The sequence below is a fragment of the Haliotis rubra genome, unplaced genomic scaffold, assembly GCF_003918875.1.
Source record: "Haliotis rubra isolate DU_JTF1 unplaced genomic scaffold, ASM391887v1 Scf1299, whole genome shotgun sequence".
Lineage (NCBI taxonomy): Eukaryota > Metazoa > Mollusca > Gastropoda > Lepetellida > Haliotidae > Haliotis > Haliotis rubra.
Window position 1 is genome coordinate 180,728 of NW_025765224.1, and position 27,655 is coordinate 208,382.

General features: G+C 44.7%; 2 protein-coding genes across 4 annotated transcripts in view; both read right to left on the minus strand.

Annotated features, from left to right (window-relative positions):
- LOC124267058 (monocarboxylate transporter 12-like) overlaps nt 1-17,011 on the minus strand; it is a 34,468-nt gene extending 17,457 nt beyond the window's left edge. For 2 of the 3 annotated variants that reach the window (XM_046701894.1, XM_046701892.1), the window contains exon 1: nt 2,764-2,854. The gene's annotated coding sequence lies outside the window, so the exon portion shown is untranslated. Of the gene's footprint in view, nt 1-2,763; nt 2,855-17,000 lie in introns of those variants that run through there. The other variant, XM_046701893.1, reaches the window with a different exon arrangement.
- Nucleotides 13,204-16,636, minus strand: LOC124267059 (monocarboxylate transporter 12-B-like). The gene is made up of 6 exons (XM_046701896.1): nt 16,325-16,636; nt 15,842-15,985; nt 15,229-15,486; nt 14,645-15,013; nt 14,315-14,440; nt 13,204-13,783 (listed from the first exon to the last, which is right to left on the minus strand). Exons 1-6 carry the CDS (start codon nt 16,566-16,568, stop codon nt 13,635-13,637), a joined length of 1,290 nt encoding a protein of 429 aa, XP_046557852.1. The 5' UTR covers nt 16,569-16,636; the 3' UTR covers nt 13,204-13,634.
- Nucleotides 17,012-27,655: the final 10,644 nt, after the last annotated feature.

Sequence of the window (27,655 nt, forward strand, 5' to 3'; positions counted from 1 at the left end):
TGACCTACCTCCTCATCTGACCTGTTGACGTGTACATCTGACCTACCTCCTGTACCCGTGAGTATTTCATCTGACCTGTTGACGTGTACATCTGACCTACCTCCTGTACCCGTGAGTATTTCATCTGACCAGTTGACGTGTACATCTGACCTACCTCCTGTACCCGTGAGCGTATCATCTGAGGTGTTGACGTGTGTTGTATAACAGAAAAATAACTCACTAAGTTAGGTAAATAAAAGCGACAAAACCATTTCCACATTCATAATAAATCTCTCCTAAACGCACATCGATTGTACAATTGTGGCCATATCATGAGCACATGTTTGTTTCAGCATTATTATAGTTGTACGATGTTATTCGTAAACAAATCGAGCCTGAACCAGACGATTCAGTGATCCACCTTGCTATACGATGACAGAGCATGTGTTTAGGAATCACTATGGGATATTGATGATACCAGGTGTTCGCGAAAAGATAAGCGTATTCTGCCCCGCCGGTGGCACCCGTCACAAACATATGCTAAGTCAGTTGTTCACCTGCAATTATTCGGGGACGTGTGGTAGAAGTAAAAATAGGGATGTGTATGAAAACAGTTCTCAATACAGACTGAAGAGTGCAAGCAAGCTGTCATTCAGCTTGACACGGTCTATTTCACAACTGGCAGCTATACAAAACAGTATTAGAAAAGGCCTGTCCGTGTGAGACATGTACGGATGACAGCATGTCACGCATGATAATTACCTCTGGTTGCATGTACGAGATGAAGCAATTGAGGAGTGCATTAGATACTTCTTGCTCTCTCCAGGAGACGGATCACACCGCTTTCTCAGCATAATATGCAACATATATTTTTGCACCTATCTACCTCCGTTTTCTTTGAAGTGTTCTCCTCAGGTAAACATACCAAGCCACTATCCCGAATAAGACTAGCATAAACACACAGTAAAATTTGAGATTGAAATAATAGAGTTGCATCGTCACCCAAATTGCTATCAACATTTGTTGTCAAGTCTTGTTCGAATCAGGATTGCTTAAGATCATTTAAAGGCCCGGAGAAGAGACTGTTGCTTCACATTCAATAATAACACTAAACAGAACATACACAATTACTCAAGTACCTCCATACACATATAAGTGTGAACTTAGATACTTAAAGCACATGTTATGGGGTGACTTCCTGGCATGCATGTTTCCCCCATCGCTTGCAGTTGCATACTACAAAGACGTTGTCCAAATGTCTTCGTGCAGTGTACAGTCCTCGTACAGTGTACAGCCCTCGTACAGTGTACAGTCAGCGTGCAGTGTACAGTCCTCGTACAGTGTACAGTCTTCATACAGTGTACAGCCCTCGTACAGGTTACAGTCCTCTTACAGTGTACAGTCCTCATACAGGTTACAGTCCTCGTACAGTGTACAGTGCACGTACAGGTTACAGTCCTCGTACAGTGTACAGTCAACGTGCAGTGTACAGTCCTCGTACAGTGTACAGCCTTCATACAGTGTACAGTCCTCGTACAGGTTACAGTCCTCGTTCAGTGTACAGTCCTCATACAGGTTACAGTAGACGTACAGTGTACAGCCCACGTACAGTGTACAGTCCTCATACAGTGTACAGTCCTCGTACAGTTTACAGCCCTCGAACAGTGTAGTCCTCGTGTGTACAGTCCTCGTGCAGTGTACAGTCCACGTACAGTGTACAGTCCTCGTGCAGTGTACAGTCCACGTACAGTGTACAGTACTCGTGCAGTGTACAGTCTTCGTGCAGTGTACAATCCTCGTGCAGTGTACAGCCCTCGTACAGTTTACAGCCCTCGTACAGTGTACAGTCCTCGTACAGTGTACAGTCCTCGTGCAGTGTACAGTCCACGTACAGTGTACAGTCCTCGTACAGGTTACAGTTAGTGTGCAGTGTACAGTCCTGGTACAGTGTACAGCCCTCGTGCAGTGTACAGTCCTCGTATAGTGTACAGTCCTCGTACCGTGTACAGTCTTCATACAGTGTACAGCCCTCGTACAGGTTACAGTCCTCGTACAGTGTACAGTCCTAGTGCAGTGTACAGTCCTCGTGCAGTGTACAGTCTTCGTACAGTGTACAGTCATCGTAGAGTGTACAGTCCTCTTACAGGTTACAGTCCTCGTACAGTGTAGTCCTCGTGTGTACAGTCCTCGTGCAGTGTACAGTCAACGTGCAGTGTACAGTCTTCGTGCAGTGTACAGCCCTCATACAGGTTACAGTGCTCGTGCAGTGTACAGCCCTCGTGCAGTGTACAGTCATCATACAGGTTCAGTCCTCGTACAGTGTACAGTCTTCGTACAGTGTACAGTCTTCATACAGTGTACAGTCTTCATACAGTGTACAGTCCTCGTACAGTGTACAGTCCTCGTGCAGTGTACAGTCTTCATACAGTGTACAGCCCTCGTACAGGTTACAGTCCTCGTACAGTTTACAGTCCCCGTACAGTGTAAGTACCCGTACAGTGTACTGTCTCCGTTCGGCGTACTGTCTCCATACGGCATACAGCCCCGTATGGCGTACAGTCCCGTACAGTGTACAATCCCGTACATTGTACAGTATCCGTACAGTGTACAGTCCCCGTACGGCGTCAGTTCCCGTACAGTGTACAGTCCTCGTACATCGTACAATCCTCGTATAATTTACAGTCTCCGTACAGTGTACAGTTTCCGTACAATGTGCAGTGACCGTACAGTGCGGTCACTCTTTACCCCACCCATGTGACAGTGTTGTAATATATATATACTCACCCTGTGAATGATACCTTGCAATCATCCCCCAGGTACAACTCAGGTGAAATTAAGCATGACGTCAGTGAATGTAAACTGTCGGGTTAAAAAACATATTCTGACGTCACATCGCGACAATATAAACCTGTTCCAGCTCGAGATGCTCTAATATCCAACAAAGCTGCCACACATATTCATTGCACGAAACATGTACGATATCCGTGAGGATATTAACAAGTGTTCCAGTGTACAGTGACAGTTAAATTACACCTACTGGTGTCATCTGGAAACATACACCCAGGGTTTACACGCATTTACTTCAAACTGTTTGTAAAGTGCTCCCAACATATTTTCCTGCAAGCCATAGCAATATAGATTCTATTTCAGACAAGTGTATCTTAAAGCTTTTCGTTGTTGTCATAACAAGTTAGATCATGATAAATGAAATGACTGGTGTATAATATCATTTCAGCATATTCAAGTTTGTCATCAATAAATTGATTAGTTAATATAGGCAGATGCACTACATCTACGTCTTCTTACAATAGAAGCAACACATCACAAAATATGCCTTCACAGCCCTTGTTTTATTTGGAATTATTGATGGAATTATTTCATCGGCAAACTATTTTTATGACTCAGACCTTTAGAAAATGACTATCAAAAATATTTACTTTAAGTCAACAGGATTCCCACTTGTCAAAGTGTATGAAAGTTCTGTTTTCATAACGAGACCTGTGTGTTGTTTGTATGCAGACTGGCGGTGTATTCTACACAGAACCCTCACCTGCCCTTATCTCTGTTTGCCTCTTGTCGCCAATGTACCTAGAGAACAACAGATGTTGATGTCTTCATTATCTGATATCTAAGGACACCGGGTGTTTTCAGGAATGGTGTAAGCATGTTCTACCGACAGCAGCCGTCAATCAGTTTACACAAAACGTTTGGTTGCCCGACGCTTAACATAGCGTCAACTAAAATCGGTGATCAGGTCAACGTTATAAGTTTGTTCACAAATTATACCCATGTGGAGAATCGAACGTTCGACGTTACCATCTCGACGTCAGGGTAGTTTCTCGTAAAAACAACCACCTGTCTGTTCGACTCGGTTACACACAGGCTGCAATCTGGTTGAAATGTTGAACGTTGTATGTAACTGTGACGCATACAAACCCACATACAAACAGCACTTCTCAAATGCAATGGGCATGGTCAACGTTTCTCCATGAATCCGAACTTGCAGTTTTCAACGTATCACTAAACATCCGCCATAACGAACCGATGGAGAAATCAAACATATCATAGATTACTATATTCGACACGAACATCGGGTGTCATGTCAACTGCTGTGACACATCAGACAAGATCCGGCATAATGTGTCAGTGTGGAATATGTCAGAGTTCTGCAGGCCTCTATCAACCCACATGGAACCATGGCCTAGTGCCCCCTTCAACGAGAAAATGATTTGATGTCAGGAATAGTAGCGGTGGGGGTGCTGGAGGAGGAGAGGAGGGAGGTGATGGGGTGCGGCTCATGGTCGACAACATCAGATATTGTTTAATGTAAAACCATGGGCTTACGTAAGTCGTCTGTATACAACACCTAGCAATGATGTATTTTAGGCATACAGTGTACTTCGATAAAATGCCACCACTCCCCTTTGACTGTGAAATAGTAGTCATTGTCGGCACTAAGTCAGTAGACAAATTATTCATTTTGAAATATAAATTGTATTCATTATATTCATAAAATATATTCATTTATTCATAATTTAGTCAGATAGCAGGGTTCGTTGCATTCAGTATATATTGAGTAACCGCTTCATGTAGGTAGCAGCTGCAACAGAGCAAGCTATGTTGAGCAATGGTGGTCCGGTAACCTTGTAGGTTTAGCATTGGTTTGCATTTTGTGATCATTTCGAAGAATCACTGGGATAGAGCGGCGTATGGTTGTGTGGAGAAATGTTACCATGGTGAATATATTTTGACTGACGAACTCGTAGACATAATATTCAGGTCAGCAGGGAGATGTGGTCAGTTGGTGTTCAAGGGGGGTGCTTACGCATACATGAATAAATTATTACATGCATTCATGGTTGCACAGAACATGAAGACAGTTACATAAATGTGTCTATGATCCCAGCGTTGTACACAGAACAATTGTCCCACAATCATGGAGTGGACATTCCATCTAAGTTAGTCGTGCAGAAGAGCGATGTACGAGGCTGAAGAAACTCTTGTAAAAGTAAACGTATCATGTATGTATAAGTACATGAACTGTTTGGTCACAGAGCAGGTCAGCTTATAACTGTGTGTTAACTGTGTGTTAACTGTGTGTTAACTGAGGGTGAGATCTGCCACAATCCAGCACCCCTACTGTCAACCATTGACGTGACTCTCAAACCTGAACACTTGTCTGCTATTTGCAAAGCACAGTTAAAATCTGTGTAGAGACAGATGAATTACAGGGTCCAATAACTGTACCGCCAACATACCTGTCTTAAAGATTAAGCATGACCCTTATACAATGTATGGAAGGATTTTCCTTGTAGTATCTGAGAAAAGTACAATGATACAATGTGAAACATCAAGCTTCAAAGTTTTGCAATCTCAAAAAAAATCCAGTTCTGTCACCGTGTTTCGGTCTGAGTCCTTATCAGTAAGGGCAACTACAGACTCTCCATACCATATTACTATATACACCATGGTTTATTGTAGACTCTCCATACCATATTACTATATACACCATGGTTTATTGTAGACTCTCCATACCATATTACTATATACACCATGGTTTATTGTAGACTCTCCATACCATATTACTATATACACCATGGTTTATTGTAGACTCTCCATACCATATTACTATATACACCATGGTTTATTGTAGACTCTCCATACCATATTACTATATACACCATGGTTTATTGTAGACTCTCCATACCATATTACTATATACACCATGGCTTATTGTAGACTCTCCATACCATATTACTATATACACCATGGTTTATTGTAGACTCTCCATACCATATTACTATATACACCATGGCTTATTGTAGACTCTCCATACCATATTACTATATACACCATGGTTTATTGTAGACTCTCCATACCATATTACTATATACACCATGGCTTATTGTAGACTCTCCATACCATATTACTATATACACCATGGTTTATTGTAGACTCTCCATACCATATTACTATATACACCATGGCTTATTGTAGACTCTCCATACCATATTACTATATACACCACGGCTTATTGTAGACTCTCCATACCATGTTTACTATATACACCATGGTTTATTGTAGACTCTCCATACCATATTACTATATACACCATGGTTTATTGTAGACTCTCCATACCATATTACTATATACACCATGGTTTATTGTAACACTGTTGCCTGTTTGTTTTGTTTACATGTTCTAAGTATGTAACATCCCGCACTGACTCAACCAGCTACACCAGGTTCATCACCACGTCTTGTTCATGGTCTGTCACGTGATAAAGATGTGATACATCGTGGCGCGCGGTCCTGTGCTCAAAGCTCAGGTCACAATTCGTTAAGCAGCGTCGAGCTCGGAGAGTCCTTGGATGGGTGACCGTGTTTGGCAGCTTAACTCCTGAGAGTTTCTAGGACTTGAGTCCTGCCCCACAACAAAACACATGTGACACATGTGGTCTCACCTTAGGCAAGTTAGTTTGTTCAAAATTGTCTCTGTTCACCCAGCAGGAAAATGGGTACCCGGTGGAAAAAAGTCATATGACTATAACCTTCTAGCGCCTAACAGGCAGCTTGGGTTATCCGGGGTAATAATGTGCTGTGCCTTGATTGTTAGCGCTATGAGCATACCTAGTGTGGAGTTTGGCGCTATATAAATGGACACATTATTATTATTATTATTATTATTATTATTATTATACCAATTTGTTTTACGATATTTGGTCAATATTTGGAGAAGTTACTAAGGTACATAGTCAGCAACAGAGTGAGTATCGCTTTACATTGTTCAAACATTACCAGGCTTGAGGACAAGCAGAAGTGCGCTTCACACATTGTACCCATGTGGGCAATCGAACCCGCGTCTTGAGGATAACACGTGAACGCTTTAACCACTGAGCTACCACAAGCGTCGAAACGTCACCGGACTTGAACGACTAACAGTCTGGTTGCTGTGTGACGATTCTGTGCAGACACAAGTAGTTGAGTTCACATCATGAAGTCTAGGTAGTACAAGACGTTGTCATAACTGAAGAACTGTCATGGACAACTATCGTTTTAAAGCGCCATGGCAGGGGTACTCCTGGAGGTTGTGACAAAATAAAGCCGTACTCTTTCATAAAGCTAACACTACCTTTTATACGGCTAAACCAAAGTTTCCCTGGAATCGAGGCATCATATGGAATATAACATCTTATTTTAATAAGGCTTGGAATCAAATACTGGCAGGCAAGAAATTGGAAGACGCCCAATACAATCCTACTGACTGACATAATGGTACATCATAAGCCAATCTTTCGAGCTGATAAACAGTCAGGTGGTAAGGCTGAGTGACTAGGTATACACATCGTATCACATGGCGTACATCGACTCGTATGGTGTCCAGACTCGACTATTTACAGACCGTTCCATTCCAATTATATGACGGCGTTATGAGATGTATAACATTATTACATGGGTATTTATATAGCGCTATAGTCCATCCCACATGCATGCTCAAAGCGCTTCTTTGTTTTACTCTCAATCAATTGGATGTCAATTCAGCGGCACATCATATTATCAATCTAGTGACTGCTATCAAGTGACTGCTAAAATATAATTATGCATCTACTACAAGGTCGTGTATGCATGTTCCCATGGTAACGTGGCCTACCGAGACAGAATTCCAACGTTGCATGTTCTCAATCCTCTTCTACAGGTGCATCCCCTGTGAACATGAAGGTTGTGTTGTCAGGACTAACTTGTCCTCCGGCCTCCCGCTCCCACATGTCAACACGTGTGTCCACACACGATGTATACTTAGTGCAAGTATAGTACCAACTCACGTATGCTGCAGCCAGTCAACCTCCTCCATATATGGTGCGCATTATTACAGCTCACTCTCCTGGAACATGGATGGCTTTTTGCTAGACATTTCACCTGTGTAATTTCCCATGTTGACAGGCGAACCATTTGATTAGTTTTACGTGTACAGAGGTCCGGTAATGACAATACTCCAAGCTGTTGCAGGAGAGGAAGAAACATGACCTCACCAGAATTAAGGACGTCATCAGAGGCAATGATCCCCCTGCAAACTGACACCTCACCAGAGTTGGGACTATTCTCACTTTTCGTGTAATCTGATTTGCCGATGATTCATACATGTATGGCGTGGTATTCTAACGTTACGTACTAAACCAGAAAACAAATGTGGTATCAGAATAACGGCAACAGATTAAATAAGAAAAACTCCAAGAGTATGTCATTCAGTTTACTTTGTAAGTTCCTAACACACTTAACCTGTGGAGTAGCATACTGTCACCATATCGATTAACACACTGTCACCATGATGATGAACACACTGTATCCATCTGGAGTAACACACGGTAACTACGTGGAGTAACACACACTGTACCCATGAGGAATAACACACTGTACCCATGTGGAGTAACACACTGTACCCATGAGGAATAACACACTGTACCCATGTGGAGTAACACATTGTACCCCTGTGGAGTAACACACTGTACCCATGAGGAATAACACACTGTACCCATGTGGAGTAACACATTGTACCCCTGTGGAGTAACACACTGTACCCATGAGGAATAACACACTGTACCCATGTGGAGTAACACATTGTACCCCTGTGGAGTAACACACTGTGCCCATGAGGAATAACACACTGTACCCATGTGGAGTAACACGCTGTGCCCATGTGGAGTAACACACGGTAACTACGTGGAGTAACACGCTGTGCCCATGTGGAGTAACACACGGTAACTACGTGGAGTAACACGCTGTGCCCATGTGGAGTAACACACGGTAACTACGTGGAGTAACACACTGTGCCCATGAGGAATAACACACTGTACCCATGTGGAGTAACACACACTGTACCCATGTGGAGTAACACATTGTACCCCTGTGGAGTAACACACTGTGCCCATGAGGAATAACACACTGTACCCATGTGGAGTAACACACGGTAACTACGTGGAGTAACACACTGTGCCCATGAGGAATAACACACTGTACCCATGTGGAGTAACACACTGTACCCATGTGGAGTAACACACGGTAACTACGTGGAGTAACACACTGTGCCCATGAGGAATAACACACTGTACCCATGTGGAGTAACACACACTGTACCCATGTGGAGTAACACATTGTACCCCTGTGGAGTAACACACTGTGCCCATGAGGAATAACACACTGTACCCATGTGGAGTAACACACGGTAACTACGTGGAGTAACACACTGTACCCATGAGGAATAACACACTGTACCCATGTGGAGTAACACACGGTAACTACGTGGAGTAACACGCTGTTCCCATGTGGAGAAACACACGGTAACTACGTGGAGTAACACACTGTACCCATGTGGAGTAACACACACTGTACCCATGTGGAGTAACACACGGTAACTACGTGGAGTAACACACTGTGCCCATGTGGAGTAACACACGGTAACTACGTGGAGTAACACACTGTGCCCATGAGGAATAACACACTGTACCCATGTGGAGTAACACACGGTAACTACGTGGAGTAACACACTGTGCCCATGTGGAGTAACACATTGTACCCATGTGGAGTAACACATTGTACCCTTGTGGAGTAACTCATTGTACCCATGTGGAGTAACACATTGTACCCATATGGCGTAATACACTGTACCCATCTGGAGTAACAATAGGGTCAATTACCTGTGGTCTATTCAAGTGCTGGGTTGTTATAGATCACCCAGAAGCGGCGAGATTGTTGTCTAGTCGCTTTGCAGAGATGCGTCCCTTAGGTCTTCCGGAAACAATGACCATGTGTTCGAATTTCAGATGGTTCTAGGTTATCAGCTCCCACCCAAAGTGGGATAAACGTCAGTGACCACGCAGCATAAACCAAACTCATTCAATCAGTATCAGGAGGACGTCTGCATTTGTTGACGAGAATCGTGTGGACGACATTTCGCCTTCTTCTGTTTTAAAGCTAACGGTTTTTGCCTCGCTTGATTCAAATGTGAGAGTCAGTATGTACCCGTAGGATTGATCATACACAAACGTCAAACATAGGTGCGATATTTCTGTGAATGGATCACTTGGGAACGGTAATAGTGTGTGAAAGCAACGCTAGTAAGTGTATCCTGCTCTGTCGATAACACTCGATATTCACACCATTTCGGTGATTAAGTAAGTGTTTGTTTGTAATCTTGTCACATGATGGCGGTCTGTAGACGATCGAGTCTTGACCAATCAATCCCTTGACAGAGAGTCTTTACCAGACACTGAGTGGTGGACACACTGAATCAGGCAGTCCAGTGATAGACGCTCTTGTCAGACAATCCAGTGATTCTTTTAAGTTATTGATCGGCATTCTAGAAGTTGATGAGTAAAACATGAAGCGTAAAACTTCATGGATGACAACTTCTTGTTTTCTTCTTTAAGAGGCATTTTTGGACGTGTATAGGTGAAGGAAAACCAAGTTCTATGGATAGTCAACTGCTTTATTGCAATGAGTGCGACCTACAACGAAACGTCGTACTCATTGCATTGAAGAAGTTGACTATCCATAGAACTTGGTTTTCCTTTAACTTCCTGTTTATTGCATAGTCCAGTGATAGACGCTCTTCACCAGACAAACAGTGATAGACGCTCTTCACCAGACAAAACAGTGATAGACGCTCTTCATCAGACAAAACAGTGATAGACGCTCTTCACCAGACAAACAGTGATAGACGCTCTTCACCAGACAAAACAGTGATAGACGCTCTTCACCAGACAAACAGTGATAGACGCTCTTCACCAGACAAACGGTGATAGACGCTCTTCACCAGACAAAACAGTGATGGACGCTCTTCACCAGACAAACAGTGATAGACGCTCTTCACCAGACAAACAGTGATAGACGCTCTTCACCAGACAAAACAGTGATGGACTCTCTTCACCAGACAAAACAGTGATGGACGCTCTTCACCAGACAAAACAGTGATGGACGCTCTTCACCAGACAAACATTGATAGACGCTCTTCACCAGACAAAACAGTGATAGACGCTCTTCACCAGACAAACAGTGATAGACGCTCTTCACCAGACAAAACAGTGATAGACGCTCTTCACCAGACAAACAGTGATAGACGCTCTTCACCAGACAAACAGTGATAGACGCTTTTCACCAGACAAAACAGTGATAGACGCTCCTCACCAGACAAACAGTGATAGACGCTCTTCACCAGACAAAACAGTGATAGACGCTCTTCACCAGACAAACAGTGATAGACGCTCTTCACCAGACAAACAGTGATAGACGCTCTTCACCAGACAAAACAGTGATGGACGCTCTTCACCAGACAAAACAGTGATAGACGCTCCTCACCAGACAAACAGTGATAGACGCTCTTCACCAGACAAAACAGTGATAGACGCTCTTCACCAGACAAACAGTGATAGACGCTCTTCACCAGACAAACAGTGATAGACGCTCTTCACCAGACAAACAGTGATAGACGCTCTTCACCAGACAAACATTGATAGACGCTTTTCACCAGACAAAACGGTGATGGACGCTCTTCACCAGACAAACAGTGATAGACGCTCTTCACCAGACAAACAGTGATAGACGCTCTTCACCAGACAAAACAGTGATAGACGCTCTTCACCAGACAAACAGTGATAGACGCTCTTCACCAGACAAACAGTGATAGACGCTCTTCACCAGACAAAACAGTGATGGACGCTCTTCACCAGACAAACAGTGATAGACGCTCTTCACCAGACAAACAGTGATAGACGCTCTTCACCAGACAAACAGTGATAGACGCTCTTCACCAGACAAAACAGTGATGGACGCTCTTCACCAGACAAACAGTGATAGACGCTCTTCACCAGACAAACAGTGATAGACGCTTTTCACCAGACAAAACAGTGATGGACGCTTTTCACCAGACAAAACAGTGATGGACGCTCTTCACCAGACAATCCTGGTGACACGATAGCATACGTTTAATGACGTTACTGAAACGGGATGTTGTGTTAATTTGATTTAATTCCGTTGTACTCAAGTTTCGGATTCTGCTGCTTACAAACAGATGGATATACTCATAACATACCAGCATTTCTTCAACAAGGTAGGAGCCATTTAGAACGTTGTCAAATGTAAGATATGTTACAAGGTAGGAGGTATGAAGACACAATGCCATTCAGAAAGTTGTCAAATGTAACATATGTTACAAGGTAGGTGGTATGAAGACACAATGCCATTCAGAAAGTTGTCAAATGTAACATATGTTACAAAGTAGGAGGTATGAAGACACAATGCCATTCAGAAAGTTGTCAAATGTAACATATGTTACAAGGTAGGAGGTATGAAGACACAATGCCATTCAGAAACTTGTCAAATGTAACATATGTAACAAGGTAGGAGGTGTGAAGACACAATGCCTTTTAGAAAGTTGTCAAATGTAACATATGTTACAAAGTAGGAGGTATGAAGACACAATGCCATTCAGAAAGTTGTCAAATGTAACATATGTTACAAGGTAGGAGGTATGAAGACACAATGCCATTCAGAAAGTTGTCAAATGTAACATATGTTACAAGGTAGGAGGTATGAAGACACAATGCCTTTTAGAAAGTTGTCAAATGTAACATATGTTACAAGGTAGGAGGTTTGAAGACACAATGCCATTCAGAAACTTGTCAAATGTAACATATGTTACAAAGTAGGAGGTGTGAAGACACAATGCCATTCAGAAACTTGTCAAATGTAACATATGTTACAAGGTAGGTGGTATGAAGACACAATGCCATTCAGAAAGTTGTCAAATGTAACATATGTTACAAAGTAGGAGGTGTGAAGACACAATGCCTTTTAGAAAGTTGTCAAATGTAACATATGTTACAAAGTAGGAGGTATGAAGACACAATGCTATTCAGAAAGTTGTCAAATGTAACATATATTACAAAGTAGGAGGTGTGAAGACACAATGCCATTCAGAAAGTTGTCAAATGTAACATATGTTACAAAGTAGGAGGTATAAAGACACAATGCCTTTTATAAAGTTGTCAAATGTAACATATGTTACAAAGTAGGAGGTATGAAGACACAATGCCATTCAGAAACTTGTCAAATGTAACATATATTACAAAGTAGGAGGTGTGAAGACACAATGCCTTTTAGAAAGTTGTCAAATGTAACATATGTTACAAAGTAGGAGGTATGAAGACACAATGCCATTCAGAAAGTTGTCAAATGTAACATATGTTACAAGGTAGGAGGTATGAAGACACAATGCCATTCAGAAAGTTGTCAAATGTAACATATGTTACAAGGTAGGAGGTATGAAGACACAATGCTATTCAGAAAGTTGTCAAATGTAAGATATGTTACAAGGTAGGAGGTAGGTTTACTAAGTCGACTTTAGTTGTCTCACAGAATCATCGACCCAGTTCAAGCAAACTCTAAACATCACCGCCAGTGTCAGTCCCGTCTACCTGCCCAAACACATTCCGTTGGGCGCAGAACATGAGACACTGAAACTCAACCAGTGCCGTCTACCTGCCCAAACACACTCCATTGGGCGCAGAACATGAGACAGTGAAACTCAACCATCAATCATAAAACATCCCGTGAACACTTGGTATTCGATGTGTTTTGCTCTAACCTATAGATCGTAAATGTTCATGTCTGCGAGTCCTGAGGCCTGCTGCTCTCTGTCACTCTGTGTCTTGCAATCACCACAATGAGGGTGATAAGGCTGGCACATAGATACAGGCATCCTGCTGTGTAAAACGGCAGAACGTAGCTTCCGGTGACATCAAACAGCCAGCCTGGAAAACATACATTGAGGTAGGTAATGGTGTGGACACGATATATGTCATACTGCTGGGTAGCACCATGGTTGAAGTGTTCGACAGTCACGCTGGGGCCTGGTTTATTTCACACAAGGACACAGCGTGTGGAGCCCAAAGGATCGAGCACTATTTGCCTCGATCACACATAACCATGTTTGTAGAGTTGTTTTGTCTTTTTCTAACAAAATTGTACACCTACTACTTTGTTCAGGGTGGGCGTGTCTGCCACACGTGGCTACAGTGCTGAAGGTGACACGCCCTGGGTTTGTGAAATACAGCTCCAAGCGGCTGTGAAGGCAACACAATTACTCACGTCTTTACTTAGTTGTAAACTCCAAAACGAATACCAGGGATGGATACTGACATAGACTGTGTGTATTCATATCTATCAATCAGTCTAACATTCATAAACAAATCTGTTACACCTTTACAATTAGAACATGTATATATTATTTGCCTCGCATCTATAGTGGGTGTTTACCTAATACTGGCGGATTGTACAGTTACCTGCAAGGAGGGACGACAGGAACATCCCCGAACCGGTATGGAGAGAGTGGACACCAAATGCGACACTGGTGAGTTCGACGCCGACAATCTGAGACAGCACCACCCCTTGACCCATGTACCACGCACCTGCAGGGTCAAACACATGTAGTCAATACATGGAGATATTCCACAGAACAATGCATAACAGTACATTCTCTTCAAACCTACGGCGGTGGAACCATATAATCTAACAGTCATCCGTCCATCCACGAACCTACCCACCCAAATGACATGTAGAATAATATAGCATCCATACATTTTCTCACGCTATAGAAACATTTCAACACCTACCGTTAAACATTCCAAATATCCCAGCGAAAATAAAGAAGTGGACGGCCTTGCTGAGTGAGGGTACCACCATGATACTGGCGCCCAGAACAGCGATACACCCTGAGTGGAGACTTATCCTGCTGACTTTGGGCAAGTCGCTGATCCAGCCGAAGATGACGATAGAGACTAGGCTCGTTATCCCCATCACAGACATCAACAAAGTGCTCTGACTCTTTCCAGTACCCTTCAGCACGACCAGGTCTATGAGATGTACAATGGGCACGGTGTAACCGACGTGAAGCAAGAAGGATCCAAAAGCAAATAAGAAAAACAACTTCTTCTGCAACAGTTGCTTGAAGGAGTGAAGGACACCGCGTTTTGCCGTTCGTTCTGAAAACAAATTACTTGAATATGTAGTCTACATATAGTGTAATATACATTTACCAAAGCAATCGTCCTTTACGAAGGCTCTAGACTGGATCCATCTGTCCCTTACTTAACCTGTAGCCTTGTGTTGGGCAGATATGTTGTTTTGGCAATGTGTTGTTAAGCCTTTCATTCCTTTCTCACCAGCAAATATCCCGTCCTCTTCAAGAAGAACTTACTTTGGGAGGCCTTGCTGACATATGGTGGTGGTACAAACAGCAGACCAAAGACTGCTGCATTCAGAGTGATTCCTGCAGTCACCAGGAAGGCGCCCCGCCAGCTGTACGTCTCTATCAGCAGGTTGGTAAGGGGAGGTAACACTAGCATACCCACTCCTTCCCCAAGGGAGGATATACTCATGGATAGCCCCCGTCTCTTGTCGAAGTACTGAAGTACAATCACAGATGAGGACACGAACATCAGCGCCAGCCCTGTACCTGGAAATGGTAAGACACATGTTGCTGACTGAACAATGAAGTTGGAAAGATCTCTTGGGTTCTCTCCTAGATAAATGTAGAACCCATGACCAGTGATAGACGATACCAAATTATGTGACACCTGCTTTGAGAGTAAACCATTATTATATTTCCAAGAAACTATTTCCTCCACATCAATTAAAACTCACTGGAAGTATCAGAATACTGTTTGTTTGTGTACATATATGTTTAAATATTCCTGAAGTATTCAGCAGAGAGCGCAACAGAGACTGTGGAGCAGCATTCCCCGCCGTAGTTGACGTAGTTGACGTAGCTGACCCAGCAATATCACCAATCTGCACGATGATTTACATACCAACAAGAATACCGTAGGCGAAGCACAGGAGGTAGATGTTTGGGGAGAAGTAACAGCCGATGAACCCTGCACCTGCGAGGATGGATCCCGCTACAGTCGTGGTGCGGCTGCCATAACGCTGTATTGCCGCTCCTCCAAACAGGCCTGAAAGGATAATTGATCAATAGGGTCCACCTGAAGACTGGGCACCGCATGAGTCTCTTATGAACTCCAGTAAAATATAATCTCGAATGGGTTCGTATTACAACCACGATGTGCTGTGTTTACATTGGACACTGTGATGCAAATGATGGCAGTGTATATTCTTTGTTAGTCTTTCGAGGAGGCTTAAGGTGCTAGCAAACTTAGGGCCATCGTTGTCTTGAATGGACGATTCAAACCCTCAATCGCCGGCTCCTGGGCGACCACAGCTGTTGACCACAGATATGGCGTGACCTTGATTTGGTTTACTGACACTCACGGACATAATCTATATTTGCGTACCTCCAACACAATTCATTCCGCCGAATAACGAACTCATCCACGCTGTTTCAGCCCTGCTGGTATCAAAATAGTCAATTATTTCCACATACAAAATCCCAAAGCCGCTGGTAAAGCCCGCCGACAGGGCGACGATGAAGAAGCGACCCGCGACACACACCCATCCATGTCCTCCATCCGGGGCCTTCCGGGGTTCCATAGCCATTGCTTCCCTCTCGTCTCCAGCATTGTTGCTGTCGTCAGTCATCTACGTTGTGAAGACGACGCTGATGAAGGTGTCATACGAGATGACGAATTTCCAAAAACTCGCAACTACCAGTTACCGTGACACTGAAAGTAAAGCAAGAAGACGAATTCAGCCATGTTCCTCAATTTCTCAAAACGTTTATAGATCGCATGCTCCTTCTATAATTATAAGAAGCGTTCATCGTATGATTCAATACCAGTACTCACTCACTCACTCACTCACTCTAGGCAGACAGGTGTCCACATTGACACATGACTCACTCACTCTGAACAGGCAAGTGTCACACTGCCACAAGACTCACTCACTCTGTACAGGCAGGTGTCTACACGGACACATAACTCACTATACAGACAGGTGTTTACACTGACACAGGACCAACTCAATCTGTACAGACAGGTGTCCACACTGATACAAGACTCACTCACTCTGTACAGGCAGTTGTTTACACTGACACAGGACCAACTCACTCTGGACAGACAGGTGTCCAGATTGATACAAGACTCACTCGCTCTGGACAGACAGGTGTCAAACTGCCACGTGGCTCACTCACTCTGTACAGGCAGGTGTCTACACTGACACATGACTCACTATACAGACAGGTGTCTACACTGACACAGGACGCACTCGCTCTGGACAGCCAGGTGTTCACACTGACACAGGACTCACTCACTCTGGACAGACAGGTGTCTACAGTGACAGAGGACTCACTCACTCTGGACAGACAGGTGTCTACACTGACACAGGACTCACTCACTCTGGACAGACAGGTGTCTACAGTGACAGAGGACTCACTCACTCTGGACAGACAGGTGTGCACACTGACACAGGACTCACTTATTCTGGACAGACAGGTGTGCACACTGACACAGGACTCACTCATTCTGGACAGACAGGTGTGCACACTGAGACAGGACTCTCTCACTCTGGACAGACAGGTGTGCACACTGACACAGGATTCACTCATTCTGGACAGGCAGGTGTTTACACTAACACAGGACTCACTCACTCTTGACAGACGGGTGTCCACACTGACACAGGACTGACTCTGGACAGACAGGTGTCCACACTGACACAAGACTCACTCACTCTTGACAACCAAGTGTCAACACTGACACAGGACTCACTCTTGACAGACAGGTGTCTACACTGACACAGGACTCACTCTGGACAGACAGGTGTCCACACTGACACAGTATTCACTCACTCTGGAAAGGCAGGTGTTTACACTGACACAAGACTCACTCACTCTTGACAGCCAAGTGTCCACACTAACACAGGACTCACTCTGGACAGACAGGTGTCCACACTGACACAAGACTCACTCACTCTGGACAGACAGGTGTCTACACTGACACAGGACTCACTCTTGACAGACAGGTGTCTACACTGACACAGGACTCACTCGCTCTGGACAGACAGGTGTCTACACTGACACAGAACTCACTCTGGACAGACAGGTGTCTACACTGACACAGGACTCACTCGCTCTGGACAGACAGGTGTCTACACTGACACAGGACTCACTCGCTCTTTACAGGCAGGTGTCTACACTGACACAGGACTCACTCGCTCTGGACAGACAGGTGTCTACACTGACACAGGACTCACTCGCTCTGGACAGACAGGTGTCTAAACTGACACAGGACTCACTCTGGACAGACAGGTGTCTACACTGACACAGGACTCACTCTTGACAGACAGGTGTCTACACTGACACAGGACTCACTCGCTCTTTACAGGCAGGTGTCTACACTGACACAGGACTCACACGCTCTGGACAGACAGGTGTCTACACTGACACAGGACTCACTCGCTTTGGACAGACAGGTGTCTACACAGACACAGGACTCACTGCTCTTTACAGGCAGGTGTCTACACTGACACAGGACTCACTCGCTCTGGACAGACAGGTGTCTACACTGACACAGGACTCACTCGCACTGGACAGACAGGTGTCTACACTGACACAGGACTCACTCTGGACAGACAGGTGTCTACACTGACACAGGACTCACTCTGGACAGACAGGTGTCTACACTGACACAGGACTCACTCTGCTCTGGACAGACAGGTGTCTACACTGACACAGGACTCACTCGCTCTGGACAGACAGGTGTCTACACTGACACAGGACTCACTCTGGACAGACAGGTGTCTACACTGACACAGGACTCACTCGCTCTGGACAGACAGGTGTCTACACTGACACAGGAATCACTCACTATGGACAGACAGGTGTCTACACTGACACAGGAATCACTCACTCTGGACAGACAGGTGTCCACACTGACACAGGACTCACTCACTATGGACAGACAGGTGTCTACACTGACACAGGACTCACTCACTATGGACAGACAGGTGTCCACACTGACACAGGACTCACTCACTCTTGACAGGCGGGTGTCCACACTGACACAGGACTCACACGCTCTGGACAGGCAGGTGTCTACACTGACACAGGACTCACTCTGGACAGACAAGTGTCTACACTGACACAGGACTCACTTATCCTGGACAGACAGGTGTCTACACTGACACAGGACTCACTCTGGACAGACAGGTGTCTACACTGACACAGGACTCTCTCACTCTGAACAGACAGATGTCCACACTGACAAAGCACTCACTCTGTACAGACAGGTGTCTACACTGACACAGGACTCACTCTGGACAGACAGGTGTCTACACTGACACAGGACTCACTCTGGACAGACAGGTGTCTACACTGACACAGAACTCACTCTGGAAAGACAGGTGTCTACACTGACACAGGACTCACTCTGGACAGACAGGTGTCTACACTGACACAGGACTCACTCGCTCTGGACAGACAGGTGTCTACACTGACACAGAACTCACTCTGGACAGACAGGTGTCTACACTGACACAGGACTCACTCGCTCTGGACAGACAGGTGTCTACACTGACACAGGACTCACTCGCTCTTTACAGGCAGGTGTCTACACTGACACAGGACTCACTCGCTCTGGACAGACAGGTGTCTACACTGACACAGGACTCACTCGCTCTGGACAGACAGGTGTCTAAACTGACACAGGACTCACTCTGGACAGACAGGTGTCTACACTGACACAGGACTCACTCTTGACAGACAGGTGTCTACACTGACACAGGACTCACTCGCTCTTTACAGGCAGGTGTCTACACTGACACAGGACTCACACGCTCTGGACAGACAGGTGTCTACACTGACACAGGACTCACTCGCTCTGGACAGACAGGTGTCTACACAGACACAGGACTCACTCGCTCTTTACAGGCAGGTGTCTACACTGACACAGGACTCACTCGCTCTGGACAGACAGGTGTCTACACTGACACAGGACTCACTCGCACTGGACAGACAGGTGTCTACACTGACACAGGACTCACTCTGGACAGACAGGTGTCTACACTGACACAGGACTCACTCTGGACAGACAGGTGTCTACACTGACACAGGACTCACTCGCTCTGGACAGACAGGTGTCTACACTGACACAGGACTCACTCGCTCTGGACAGACAGGTGTCTACACTGACACAGGACTCACTCTGGGCAGAGAGGTGTCTACACTGACACAGGACTCACTCGCTCTGGACAGACAGGTGTCTACACTGACACAGGAATCACTCACTATGGACAGACAGGTGTCTACACTGACACAGGAATCACTCACTCTGGACAGACAGGTGTCCACACTGACACAGGACTCACTCACTATGGACAGACAGGTGTCTACACTGACACAGGACTCACTCACTATGGACAGACAGGTGTCCACACTGACACAGGACTCACTCACTCTTGACAGGCGGGTGTCCACACTGACACAGGACTCACACGCTCTGGACAGGCAGGTGTCTACACTGACACAGGACTCACTCTGGACAGACAAGTGTCTACACTGACACAGGACTCACTTATCCTGGATAGACAGGTGTCTACACTGACACAGGACTCACTCTGGACAGACAGGTGTCTACACTGACACAGGACTCTCTCACTCTGAACAGACAGATGTCCACACTGACAAAGCACTCACTCTGTACAGACAGGTGTCTACACTGACACAGGACTCACTCTGGACAGACAGGTGTCTACACTGACACAGGACTCACTCTGGACAGACAGGTGTCTACACTGACACAGAACTCACTCTGGAAAGACAGGTGTCTACACTGACACAGGACTCACTCTGGACAGACAGGTGTCTACACTGACACAGGACTCACTTATTCCGGACAGACAGGTGTCTACACTGACACAGGACTCACTCAGTACAGACAGGTGTGTACACTGACACAGGACTCACTCTGTACAGACAGGTGTCTACACTGACACAGGACTCACTCTGGACAGACAGGTTTCTACACTGACACAGGACTCACTCTGGACAGGCAGGTGTCTACACGGACACAGGACTCACTCTGGACAGACAGGTGTCTACACTGACACAGGACTCACTCTGGACAGACAGGTGTCTACACTGACACAGGACTCTCTCACTCTGATCAGACAGGTGTATACACTGACACAGGACTCACTCTGGACAGACAGGTGTCCACACTGACACAGGACTCACTTATTCTGGACAGACAGGTGTCTACACTGACACAGGACTCACTTATTCTTGACAGACAGGTGTCTACACTGACACAGCACTCACACTGGACAGACAGGTGTCTACACTGACACAGGACTCACTCTGGACAGACAGGTGTCTACACTGACACAGGACTCTCTCACTCTGAACAGACAGGTGTCCACACTGACACAGGACTCACTCTGGACAGACAGGTGTCTACACTGACACAGGACTCACTTATTCTGGACAGACAGGTGTCTACACTGACACAGCACACACTCTGGACAGACAGGTGTCTACACTGACAAATTACTCACTCTGGACAGACAGGTGTTTACACTGACACAGGACTCACTCTGGACAGACAGGTGTCTACACTGACACAGGACTCACTCTGGACAGGCAGGTGTCTACACTGACACAGGACTCACTTACTCTTGACAGGCAGGTGTCTACATTGACAGAAGACTCACTCACTCTGGACAAACAGGTGTCTACACTGGCACAGGACTCACTCACTCTGAACAGACAGATGTCCACACTGACACAGGACTCACTTACTCTGGACAGACAGGTGTCTACACTGACAAAGGACTCACTTATTCTGGACAGACAGGTGTCTACACTGACACAGGACTCACTCTGGACAGACAGGTGTCTACACTGAAACAGGACTCTCTCACTCTGAACAGACCGGTGTCCACACTGACAAAGCACTCACTCTGTACAGACAGGTGTCTACACTGACACAGGACTCGCTCTGGACAGACAGGTGGCTACACTGACAAAGCACTCACTCTGTACAGACAGGTGTCTACACTGACACAGGACTCACTTATTCTTGACAGACAGGTGTCTACACTGACACAGGACTCACTCTGTACAGACAGGTGTCTACACTGAGACAGGACTCTCTCACTCTGAACAGACAGGTGTCTACACTGACAAAGCACTCACTCTGTACAGACAGGTGTCTACACTGACACAGGACTCACTTATTCTGGACAGACAGGTGTCTACACTGACACAGGACTCACTCTGGACAGACAGGTGTCCACACTGACAAAGCACTCACTCTGGACAGACAGGTGTCTACACTGACACAGGACTCACTTACTCTGGACAGTCAGGTGTCTACACTGACACAGGACTCACTCTGGACAGACAGGTGTCCACACTGACAAAGGACTCACTCTGGACAGACAGGTGTCTACACTGACACAGGACTCACTCTGGACAGACAGGTGTCCACACTGACAAAGCACTCACTCTGGACAGACAGGTGTCTACACTGACACAGGACTCACTTACTCTGGACAGACAGGTGTCTACACTGACACAGGACTCACTCTGGACAGACAGGTGTCCACACTGACAAAGGACTCACTCTGGACAGACAGGTGTCTACACTGACACAGGACTCACTTATTCTGGACAGGCAGGTGTCACAGAACTTAGTATGGATAGACAGGTGTTCACTGTATACATCCTGGACAGGTGTCACAGAAATTGGACAGGTGTCTACAGTGACACAGAACCAACTCAAGTAGCCATTGCATTGGCAGATGATTGAACTTGAGATAATGTTATAATATCATCCAGCTGCTAACTCACCGTCACCAAGTTCCTTGAGGATCCACCACCGTGAAGCCTGCCGTGTACACGGTAATCTGTGCAGCAGTCTAGACAAATATAGTTTATCATGCTGGACGAACTCGTTTTCAATGCTGTATTCTGAATCGAGGTCGGTTTGTTTTGTATGCAGAGAGGTTCCCGTTCTACGGGACGTCTGGGCGTCAGGTCTCGCTCTGTGAAGCTCGTCCTACCTGTGATTGTAATTTGCTATTTGAGTCGCTGGTGTATGTGTTAGTGTGAAATGGGGAGGATATGGGGAGGGATGTGCGTGTGCGTGTATGCGCGATGTTGTGTTCATGTCGGGCGAAGAAATGCCTTGGTGTGGTGTTGGCATTAGCATTGGGCTGGGATGGCGAGCGTTTGTGTCTTCATGGCCCACAAACCTCTCAGAATGCATACACATAGTAACATAAAGTTTGTTTCAGCTTATCTCAGAGACCAAACATTGCATATCTGTAAATAATGGCAGATATTCGATGTTATCCTACCATACCATGACACAGTTGAATCCAACGGGAATTCTTAATGTTATTTTTGTCTGTACCCTACAATTATGGACTTTCAGGATTGTGTGTTTCCAATTACATGGATTTGGTTGTAATTTTGTTACTGTGAACTATTCCTACAAAATGATTTTCTGAGAGATCTGAACGAACGGGTTCGTCACCCATGACGTCATGTCACTTGCAGTTGTTCCTATACTCAGATCAACTCAGCCCCAGGCCAGACTTCGGAAACCATATAGGAACGGGATTCCCATGTACCAGTTGTTCCCGGGACAATCACAACACCACACAATCCGGGTGACTACTTATCAAATAGCTAACTTGGATTGTTTACGAACTGTTTGCGACAGGATGTGGAGTTATATGACCGAGGTAATACTAAAATAATACGTGATGTATGGAACCTCCCAGGGTTATAGAGGACTGTGATCACAATCACTAAGATAATACGTGATGTATGGAACCTCCCAGGGTTATAGAGGACTATGATCACAATCACTAACATCATACGTGATGTGTGGAACCTCCCAGGGTTATAGAGCAATAAGATCATAATCACAATGATGATACGTGATGTATGGAACCTCCCAGGGTTATAGAGGACTGTGATCACAATCACTAAGATAATACGTGATGTATGGAACCTCCCAGGGTTAAAGAGGACTGTGATCACAATCACTAAGATAATACGTCATGTATGGAACCTCCTAGGGTTATAGAGCACTATGATCACAATCACTAAGATAATACGTGATGTATGGAACCTCCCGGGGTTATAGAGGACTGTGATCACAATCACTAAGATAATACGTGATGTATGGAACCTCCCAGGGTTATAGAGGACTGTGATCAAAATCACTAAGATAATACGTGATGTATGGAACCTCCCAGGGTTATAGAGGACTGATCACAACCACTAAGATAATACGTGATGTATGGAACCTCCCAGGGTTATAGAGCACTATGATCACAATCACTAAGATAATACGTGATGTATGGAACCTCCCAGGGTTATAGAGGACTGTGATCACAACCACTAAGATAATACGTCATGTATGGAACCTCCCAGGGTTATAGAGCACTATGATCACAATCACAAAGATAATACGTGATGTATGGAACCTCCAAGGGTTATAGAGCACTATGATCACAATCACTAAGATAATACGTGATGTATGGAACCTCCCAGGGTTATAGAGCACTATGATCACAATCACTAAGATAATACGTGATGTATGGAACCTCCCAGGGTTATAGAGGACTGTGATCACAATCACTAAGATAATACGTGATGTATGGAACCTCCCAGGGTTATAGAGGACTGTCATCACAACCACTAAGATAATACCTGATGTATGGAACCTCCCAGGGTTATAGAGCACTATGATCACAATCACTAAGATAATACGTGATGTATGGAACCTCCCAGGGTTATAGAGGACTGTGATCACAACCACTAAGATAATACGTGATGTATGGAACCTCCCAGGGTTATAGAGCACTATGATCACAATCACTAAGATAATACGTGATGTATGGAACCTCCAAGGGTTATAGAGCACTATGATCACAATCACTAAGATAATACGTGATGTATGGAACCTCCCAGGGTTATAGAGCACTATGATCACAATCACTAAGATAATACGTGATGTATGGAACCTCCCAGGGTTATAGAGGACTGTGATCACAATCACTAAGATAATACGTGATGTATGGAACCTCCCAGGGTTAAAGAGGACTGTGATCACAATCACTAAGATAATACGTGATGTATGGAACCTCCCAGGGTTATAGAGGACTGTGATCACAATCACTAAGATAATACGTCATGTATGGAACCTCCCAGGGTTATAGAGGACTTTGATCACAATCACTAAGATAATACGTGATGTATGGAACCTCCCAGGGTTATAGAGCACTATGATCACAATCACTAAGATAATACGTGATGTATGGAACCTCCCAGGGTTATAGAGCACTATGATCACAATCACTAAGATAATACGTGATGTATGGAACCTCCCAGGGTTATAGAGGACTGTGATCACAATCACTAAGATAATACGTGATGTATGGAACCTCCCAGGGTTATAGAGGACTGTGATCATAATAACAAAGATGATACGTGATGTATGGAACCTCCCAGGGTTATAGAGGACTGTGATCACAATCACTAAGATCATACGTGATGTATGGAACCTCCCAGGGTTATAGAGGACTGTGATCACAATCACTAAGATAATACGTGATGTATGGAACCTCCCAGGGTTATAGAGGACTGTGATCACAATCACTAAGATAATACGTGATGTATGGAACCTCCCAGGGTTATAGAGGACTGTGATCACAATCACTAAGATGATACGTCATGTATGGAACCTCCCAGGGTTATAGAGGACTGTGATCACAATCACTAAGATAATACGTGATGTATGGAACCTCCCAGGGTTATAGAGGACTGTGATCACAATCACTAAGATAATACGTGATGTATGGAACGTCCCAGGGTTATAGAGGACTGTGATCACAATCACTAAGATAATACGTGATGGATGGAACCTCCCAGGGTTATAGAGGACTGTGATCACAATCAATAAGATAATACGTGATGTATGGAACCTCCCAGGGTTATAGAGCACTCTGATCATAATCACTAAGATAATACGTGATGTATGGAATCTCCCAGGGTTATAGAGGACTTTGATCATAATCACTAAGATAATACGTGATGTATGGAACGTCCCAGGGTTATAGAGGACTGTGATCACAATCACTAACATAATACGTGATGTATGGAACCTCCCAGGGTTATAGAGGACTGTGATCACAATCACTAACATAATACATGATGTATGGAACCTCCCAGGGTTATAGAGGACTGTGATCATAATCACTAAGATAATACGTGATGTATGGAACCTCCCAGGGTTATAGAGGACTGTGATCACAACCACTAAGATAATACGTGATGTATGGAACCTCCCAGGGTTATAGAGGACTATGATCACAATCAGTAAGATAATACGTGATGTATGGAACCTCCCAGGGTTATAGAGCAATAAGATCATAATCACAAAGATGATACGTGATGTATGGAACCTCCCAGGGTTATAGAGGACTGTGATCACAATCACTAAGATAATACGTGATGTATGGAACCTCCCAGGGTTATAGAGGACTGTGATCACAATCACTAAGATAATACGTGATGTATGGAACCTCCCAGGGTTATAGAGGACTGTGATCACAATCACTAAGATAATACGTGATGTATGGAACCTCCCAGGGTTATAGAGGACTGTGATCACAACCACTAAGATAATACGTGATGTATGGAACCTCCCAGGGTTATAGAGCACTATGATCACAATCACTAAGATAATACGTGATGTATGGAACCTCCCAGGGTTATAGAGGACTGTGATCACAATCACTAAGATAATACGTCATGTATGGAACCTCCCAGGGTTATAGAGCACTATGATCACAATCACTAAGATAATACGTGATGTATGGAACCTCCCAGGGTTATAGAGGACTATGATCACAATCACTAAGATAATACGTGATGTATGGAACCTCTCAGGGTTATAGAGGACTGTGATCACAATCACTAAGATAATACGTGATGTATGGAACCTCCCAGGGTTATAGAGGACTGTGATCACAATCACTAAGATAATACGTGATGTATGGAACCTCCCAGGGTTATAGAGCACTGTGATCACAATCACTAAGATAATACGTGATGTATGGAACCTCCCAGGGTTATAGAGCACTATGATCACAATCACTAAGATAATACGTGATGTATGGAACCTCCCAGGGTTATAGAGGACTGTGATCACAATCACTAAGATAATACGTGATGTATGGAACCTCCCAGGGTTATAGAGGACTGTGATCATAATAACAAAGATGATACGTGATGTATGGAACCTCCCAGGGTTATAGAGGACTGTGATCACAATCACTAAGATAATACGTGATGTATGGAACCTCCCAGGGTTATAGAGGACTGTGATCACAATCACTAAGATAATACGTGATGTATGGAACCTCCCAGGGTTATAGAGGACTTTGATCACAATCACTAAGATAATACGTGATGTATGGAACCTCCCAGGGTTATAGAGGACTGTGATCACAATCACTAAGATAATACGTCATGTATGGAACCTCCCAGGGTTATAGAGGACTGTGATCACAATCACTAAGATAATACGTGATGTATGGAACCTCCCAGGGTTATAGAGGACTGTGATCACAATCACTAAGATAATACGTGATGTATGGAACCTCCCAGGGTTATAGAGGACTGTGATCACAATCACTAAGATAATACGTGATGT